We start from the raw sequence: 8142 nt of genomic DNA on the forward strand, positions 1-8142 counted from the left end.
GGGTGCACACAGCGGTAGGAGCCGCCCCACCCCTCCTGGCGCCCCCCTGATGGGCAGCAGCGCCATCCAGCACCTTGCCTTGTCCCAGCTGGCCAGTGTCTGCCCCAGCCCCACTCCCTCCCTCACTGCAGGGGACTTGACCTGCCCTCCCCCCTCATACCCCTTCCCTTCCTCCTCCCCTTCCACTACAACAGACTTACAAGCTGCATGCAGTTCTCCAAGCTGCCAGGCTGTGCTCCTTGCTGCCTCATGCTGCGCTGCAGCTCTGCGCATGCACGGGCCATTTATTGGCCAAACTATCGACCACATCAGGCCAGTTTCCAATTTGCTCAATTTTCTTTATATTGGTGCTGATCTGATATTGGACCAATGTATCTGTGCACCTCTACTATGTGGCTCAGAGTAGCCTTGATATGCTAGGGGCCCTGCCTCTGCCCATGCTGTTGCCCCTCACTCCCAAGCCACAACCCCCCCAGCCCTGCTGGTGCCTCTCACTCCTGACCTGCAGGCCCTTGGCCCTGTTGGTGCTCCTTACTCCCAGCCTATAGCTTCCCTTCCCACCACCCCCCCCGCGCCCTGCTGGTGCCCCTCACTCTGGATATGCAGCCACCTGCCTCCACCAGCTGCCAGGACTGTTGGATCAGGGCCAGGGCCTGCATCCCCCTGCCCATCTCAGCAGCACCTGAGTCCTGGCTGCCACATGTGGGAGGTGACAGCTGCTGTGCTCGGAGTGGAGTGTGGAGCCCGGCCTCCCCTGTGGGTGGCACAGCGGAACATGGGGAGGCAAGAGAGGATGTGGGCTGCCAACTGCAGGGCTTAGGGCTCCCCATGCTAGCCTCACTGCCATGGCATGGTGCCCCCTGTTGCTGCCACCTTATTGCAGAAGTATTTATTGAAGTCCAGGATTTTTAGGTACCCTTTGACTGCATACTTTAACACAGCATCAGCAATTATTTCAGGTGCAGGGCCACTTACCAAGTGGTGGCACCTGTTGCAGCCCTGCCTCTTGCTAGGCACCCTGCCCCTTGGTCGCCCTCCTGTGGCTGTGAGTCCTATCCTGTAACCCTGACCTTTGCCACTAGAAGTCCCTCTCTTTTTCCCCTGGAAACACTTCTTTCAGAAAGGGGTTTTGTCATGTCAGAAGCAGAAAAATACCAAGTTATATTGTAAAAAGAGAACATCTACAACGACTAATTTTATTTAAAAAAAAAAAATCAGTAATTTGATTTCAAGAGTCACTCTTGTGCTCCCAGGGCACTGGAAACCTGTCCAGCCCGAACTTCTCTGAGCACAGCCAGGCTTCCAGAAACCCATGCACCATTGGATCCAGCAGGTGCTGCCTGTGAGCTGGGGCTGCACCCATGCAGCTAGCACCCTACCTGGGCAGCCTTGAGGGAAATGGCTGCTGCGGAGGGAAGCACCCGCCCCCTGCAACTCAGGGGCTGTGCAATGCACGGCAGCTCGTATTGGCAGGCTCTGCTGAGGGTGGGGGGCGGTGGCGGGAAGCAGTGAGGCAGAAGCTTCATGGCAGCACAGCTGGGACGGAGCTCCAGGTGGCGGCAGTGGCAGCACCAAGCTTTTCCATCCTCCCACGTCAGATCCCATCCGCTGGGCTGTGGGGCCCCTGTGGGGAGGGCAGCAGGGTGGGGAGCCCCAAGCCCACAGCAGGCAGCCTGCACTCACCCCATGCACAAATCTGGGAGGGGTACATGTCCCCCTCCTCAGGAGTGCACGCAGCAGCAGGCACCAGGGGGAGCTGCTCTTCACCACTGCCTGGCTGTATTGCTGACCACGTGCAAATGTATGTGTGCACAAGCATGTGGCATACTCTGTATCCCACTCCCCCCAGCCCCTTGCAAGCTAGAACTATGCCAGCCTGCACCAGACAACCTGACCTTTCCTGTGTTTTTTCTCCTTTTAAAGGAGAAAATCTGCATTTTCCATGATGAATGGAAAACCCAGATCCCTGATAATGAGAGGGGACAGTTTTTCTTTGTAGTTGGGATATCAGTCTTGCACATGCATTCTGCTTGCTAACTGAACCAGTGTTGCTAGCCCAGACTGAACAGAGCGGCTCAGGAGGTTTTGATGCACGCTCTTGCTTTCTGTACAGCATGTAGAACATTGTAGATATAGGCGTGTACTTCAAATTAGTTTATACTTGAAAAGTGGCTTTTTCTTAGTTTGTCATGCCAAGGAGGGACAGCATTATTTGGAAGAAAAAGTGTAAGGCACTGCTGTAATCTGCAGGCTTGTAATAGGGTGGCTACCAAACTGGCTTTCTCCAACTTAGTTGGTTTTATAAATGTGACTGGCATCGTTCTTCAGATTTTACTTGACTTCTATGCATTGTATCAAAGATGTGTTTTAAAAAGAAGTTTGTGTTATAGTTTGTATTGGTAGATTCCTTGTGCATTGAATCTCTCAATCTCTATATAAGGGGCTAAATTAAAGTTAAAATTTTAGCTATTCATTCTGCATTTACTTGTTCACTGGAGGCTTGATTTCTCTATTGAAATGTGCATTTGTCTTCTGGATTTTTAACCAAAGCTGTCCTGTCTCCTAAAAGTATGCTAATACTAATTTTCTTTAATTTTATACAAATCCCAGTATTATGGGGTCAGCAACATAGCACCTGACAACTGAGTTAGTTTCTAAGGGCATTTATACACATACCGTTGTCTGCTCGGATGCACTGGAAATCCAGCAAGTTGGAACAGACTGATTTAATCGAACTTGCAGAGCACGTGGGCTGATTTGCCCAGCGTTGCATCTCATACATTTGTATCAATGGCAAAATGCATGGCAGCATGCACTTTTGAACTAAAACACATTTGATGTGTTTGGGGGAGGGGAGGAAATAGCACTTTACTTCAAACTTGGCGCACACTGTGCCGAGCCCAGCACGTGCCCAAAAGAGGCATTGAATTAGCTGGACCTGGCTTGCCTAACATCTGTATAGATTGGGCGTTTTAGTGCGGCTTTTGGGTGCTTTTACCTAATAGCTGATTGAATCAGCTTTAGATAAAAGTGCCAAAAAGCCCCACTGAAGTGCCCGACTATACAGATGCTGTGGAGCCGGGTAAAAACTAACATGCTGCTGCTTCTGGTAAAATGTGTAGGGGTTTTTTGGTCTCTTGATTTTTTTATTTATTTATTTATTTTTATTTCCACCCCCCACATCTGTCAGCACCCTAAGATACTCCTCTGCCATACCTTCTGCCTGACTTCAGAAGTCACTGCTGAATGCTAAATTAACACATCTCTGCCCTCTGTGGGTCAGAGGCAGTGGCAGTTAGATTTTTTGCCACTAGGTGGTGGGTTTTCATGCAAAACTTAATATAACAGCAGGCTATATAAACTTGTGACAGTATCATTTTTTTTGGTGTCCTTAGCAGGTTGGATAAAATCTCTTTATGGGCTGGAGCTCTTGGGCCATAGGTTGCCAACCTCTGCTATAGAGCCTTCAGGAAATTCATCCCATATAATTTGAAGTGGGTTTTTTTTAAATGTTTTGTTACGTTGCTTGTAAAAACATTTTGTCCAGAAGACCTCCTTTCCTCATAATTGATGCTTTAAGACAGAACAATTAAGACTGTATTTGTCAGTTTATGTTTTTTTATGCTTTTGTCTCTCAGGGTTGCTTTGAGAAGTTCCGAACTCCTTTATATTTATGGCAATCTTGACTCGCGTGTACGAGCCCTTGTGTTCGCTATTCGTTGCTGGGCCCGGACACATGGAATTACAAGCAGTACCTCTGGTCCCTGGATTACAAACTTCTCTCTAACAATGATGATTTTGTTTTTCCTGCAAAATAGAAAGCCACCAATCCTTCCAACATTAGCCGAACTTAAAAACCTGGCAGGTAAGGACATCTCATTTTTTTGGAACAAGAGTGAAATGGCTTTTGAATGTTTTCCACTTCCATTGATTTATGTGTAAACCTGGGTCATTATAAACCAGAATACCCTGGTGTATTGCAAATGTCACATCTTTGGTGGAATATTCATGCAATTGATTATTGTTAAATAACTTTCTGTTGTAGGATGAATATTTTGATGAAACAGTCACATTTTTAAGAAGGAAATTTTTCTGTGTTCACATTACAATATTAAATACCATAAAATCTAAATTATCAGTATAAGTGAACTTGTTTGTGTGCATTGGGTAATTAAAATCAGCCTTTATAATAAAAGTCTGGCTTGTCCTTTTTTTGAACTGTCACTTCTGATTTGCTGACTTACTTTTTTTTCTTTGCAAGAGAACCAGGCTGCTGTGTCACTGATATACTTGGTATGTTGCTGATTTTATAGCCACTAATTGACATCAATTTCAAATATTTAAATAAATGGAAAGGTTGTAACTTCTGACTTGATAATAACTTTTACCAGAAGTTGTCAGTGTCCCATAAATTATACTTCAGCATCTCCGAGGTCGTTTGTTTACCTATTTAATAGCTGGGTTAATTGACTATGACTTGCTTGAGGTCAAAGAAAATTCTCCAGTGAAGAGGGCACAGGTCAGAACTGATTCCTTAGTTCGCTGTTCTGACCATTATAAGCATACTCCAGTGATTCCTAGCCGGTGTGCTGGGGCACCCAGGGGTGTCACAATGTCCTTTGAAGGGTGCTGCAGGAAGTGTGAGGAGATAAGCAGGTAAAGGCCAGTTCTGGCTCTCCCTGCCTACCTGATCCCCTGCCATCCACTGCCTGCCCCCTCTGCAAGGAGATATACGCCCTGTATTAAATAAATAAGTCTTTGAAAAGGGGTGCCACTTGGTTCACAGAAGTTAAGAAGCGGTGCTTCAAGTCGCAGGAGTGGTTCCTTAAGTCTAAAAAAGTTGACAAGCACTGGCATAGTCTCTTTCAAGTTTTGCAGTAGAGAATAAATATAAAACTGTAGTGAATTGTGATGATTTTGAGGTAAAAGTAATCAAAAGCCTTTTAAATCAGTTGTCAACTGACTTTTTGGTGTTACCTGCATAAGTAAGGCTCACAGGTTTGTTTCCTTAAGGGGAGATTTTTTTCAAGGGGCACAGAGGTCACGCATCTTCACTATTTGGGCACTTGAGTATTTTTCATTTAGTCCTGAGCAATTCTCCCTTCCCTCTCTACAGTTGTAAAACACATCAGTCTGAAGGGTCACTTAAAATAACTATTCCTAGTTCACCTCTTGTACTTACTTTCTCTGAGTTAACTTCAGATTTTTCTTTTAGAAGCAGGTGTCTGAGCTATGCTAACCATGATGGACTTCTTTTTTTAAATGTGTGTCACTTTGAAACATGTTCACAACTTATTTTCAGATGCAGAAGATGAGCACATAATCGGAGGTCATGACTGTACGTTTGTTAGTAATCCAAACAAAATAAACCAGACAGAAAACACAGAAACTTTGGGTAGGTAAATCTTCAGTCAGTGTTTTGTCTCCATCCTATTCGGGGGGAGAGGGGTACAGGGGTGTGAGGGGTAGAAGAAATCTTTCCTTCATACCATGGCTTTTTTTGTTTTACCAGATGTACTTCTGAATGAATTCTTTGAATATTTTGGAAATTTTGATTTCAGTAGCAAGTCTATAAACATTTGTGAGGTAAATGGAATTTATTTTCTTACTGTTACTTTATTCTTGCTGTTACTTTATCTACTGTAAAGGGGAATTGGGAAGTCTACAAATATTAAGCTGCAGTACTGGGCAGGTGACAAATTTTTGCTGTTTTTGCTTACCTGTGTGGGATAAATGAATAATCATCTGTGTGTTCCCTTGTCATAAGGAAACTTTTGTATTGTGCAGGTGTGTGGCAGTGGCATAAATTTGATTGACACAGAATATATTTGAAATGATAAAATTCAGAAAATTAATTTAAAAGTGAATCTGTTGCATAAGTTCAATTCTGCAAAACAAAACACACTCCTTTTCAGCTACTTTGTTGATAGCTCTACAGCATTCATAACTGATGGAAGCTTCCAAATTACAGGGCCTGGTTCTCATGGGGGGCTTGAATTATCAGGATATCTGTTGGGAAGGAAACACAGTAGTGCAGAAGCAGTCCAGCAAATTCTTGGTGTGTGTAGGGGTAACTTTTTTTTGGTACAGGTGATGATGGACAGGCATACTGTGAAGGAAGCTCTTCTCAACTTGCTGCTCACAAACAGGGAGGCATTGGTTGAGAATGCGATGGTAGAAGGTAATGTGGACGACAGTGGCCACAAAATTGAACTTCAGAAAAGCAGGCTATAGCAGACTCGGAACTGATGGAGAGGATCCCTTGGGAGGCAAGTATGAGGGGGAAAAGGAGTCTAGGAGAGCTGGCTGTACTTTAAGGAGGCACTCTTAAGGGTGCAGAAGCAAACCATCCCAATGAGATGAAAGAATTGGAAGTGCAAGGTAGGGCATGAGAGAAAATTAGGAAGGTCAAAGCACAATTTGAGATGCAGCTGGAAAGGCACAGAAAAGGCCATAAAAAGATTCTAGATCCAAAAAGGTGTCAAAAGTAAGAGGAAGACCAGAGAAACCATAGGTCTCTTATGGAGTGCAGAAGACAAAAATGGTCCGCAATGAGATTTAGCAAAGGCAAGTGCAAAGTCCTGCTCTTGTGACAGGATAATTGTATGCACAAATGCAGACTGCCTAGGCTGCAGTACTGCAGAGAAAGACTAGAGGTTATAGTAGAACAGAGGTCTGCAATATGCTTGGACAGAGTCCCAAAAAACCCTGAAACCTCAACTTGTAAGATGTTGATGTGCCAGTGGCAGAAGGCAGGGGAGCCGTGAGGGGCCCAATCCTCATTGTGACAACGCAGCCACAACCACTTTCCTGGTATTCATCCCAAGGTGTGTGTGCACTTGCTGCCAGTAATGAGCTAGGCCAGAGCTCCACAGGCCCTGGTACAACTGCTTGCAGCCCTCTCCACTGTCTGCTGTGAACAGCCGGGGCTCCATGGCTGGTGGCAGGGGCCTGTCCAGAGTCCAAGCCAGCTGTGGCGTGCCGAGCAAAATGGCTTTGCATGCCATGCTCTAGCACAGTGCCTGGGGTTGCGGACCTCTGCAATAGACCATAAGTTGAATATTAGGCTATAATGTGCTCTTGTTGCCAAAAAAAAAAAGGGGGGGGGGGGGGGAGGGCGTAGGCAAACATAATTCTGGACTATTAACAGGAGTGTCACTTGCAAATCAGAGAAAGTGATTCTTCAATTCTCTAGCACCAGTAAGGCCTTACCTGTAGTAGTGTCCAATTTTAGGTTCCACACTTCAAGAAGGATACGGATAGATTGGAAAGATTGCAGCACAGAGCAACAAAATGATTAGGGGCATAGGAAGCAAGACTTACGAGGAGAGGTTGAAAGAACAAGGATTTTTTAATTTGCAGAAGAGAAGACTGAGTATAGAGAATAGAGAGATGGGCTTTTCTCTGTGGCTGTAGAGGACAGGACTAAGAGCAGTGGCCTCAAACTGAAATAGAGAAAACTTAGGTTGGAGATTAGGAGGAACTTCCTCACTATGAAGGTGGGCAAGCATTGGAACAAGCTACAGAAATTGTGGAATCTCCATTTTTGGAATTTTTCAGGTTTAGGTTGGACACGTTCTTGGCTGGGATTATTTAGCCAGGGATCATCCTGCATTGAGATGGGGGCTGGATTAGATAACCTTGTGAGGTATCTTACAGCTCTATTTTCCTATGATCTGTAAAACCCAACAATCACATATAAACCATGTATCCCAGAAGGCTTTGCAGTGTTTGGGTGTCTTCTGGGATAGAAACCCAGACCTTTTAACTTTTAAAAGTTGGTACTGGCAAGGTTGGCCCTAGCCATAGCTTGTGTCTGCATGCAACATAGTTGGTTAAAACTTGACCAGTTAGTAGGGTCAGGCAAAATACGGCCCGCGAGCTGGACCCGGCCCACCAGACTATTCCATCCGGCCTGCAGGGCCCCTAAAATGATTAATATTTATCTGCTCCTGGCTGCCTGTCAAAGATGACAAGACACCAGTGGCAGCAGGACCCAGGGGGAGCCAGCAGCAGGACCCAACGACATTGGCAGCAAGACCTGCCTTATCCCTAGCCCCGAACCAGAAGCTTCTGTTTAGAGGCTTCTGGCCTGGGCCCCTGTGGCTGTTCCCCCAGTCTCCCTTTGCCCGAGAAGGAAAC

The 8142-nt window shown here is 45.7% G+C and overlaps 1 protein-coding gene across 1 annotated transcript in view; it reads left to right on the forward strand.

Moving 5' to 3' along the window:
• The window catches only part of MTPAP (mitochondrial poly(A) polymerase), a 31641-nt gene that overhangs the window by 19749 nt on the left and 3750 nt on the right, over nucleotides 1-8142 (forward strand). Inside the window, exons 5-7 of the mRNA XM_025204425.1 lie at nucleotides 3639-3865; nucleotides 5303-5395; nucleotides 5513-5586. Of these exons, the coding sequence (XP_025060210.1) occupies nucleotides 3639-3865; nucleotides 5303-5395; nucleotides 5513-5586 (394 nt within the window). The remainder of the gene's footprint in view (nucleotides 1-3638; nucleotides 3866-5302; nucleotides 5396-5512; nucleotides 5587-8142) is intronic.

Source organism: Alligator sinensis, unplaced genomic scaffold (genome assembly GCF_000455745.1).
Source record: "Alligator sinensis unplaced genomic scaffold, ASM45574v1 scaffold309_1, whole genome shotgun sequence".
Taxonomy (NCBI): Eukaryota; Metazoa; Chordata; order Crocodylia; family Alligatoridae; genus Alligator; species Alligator sinensis.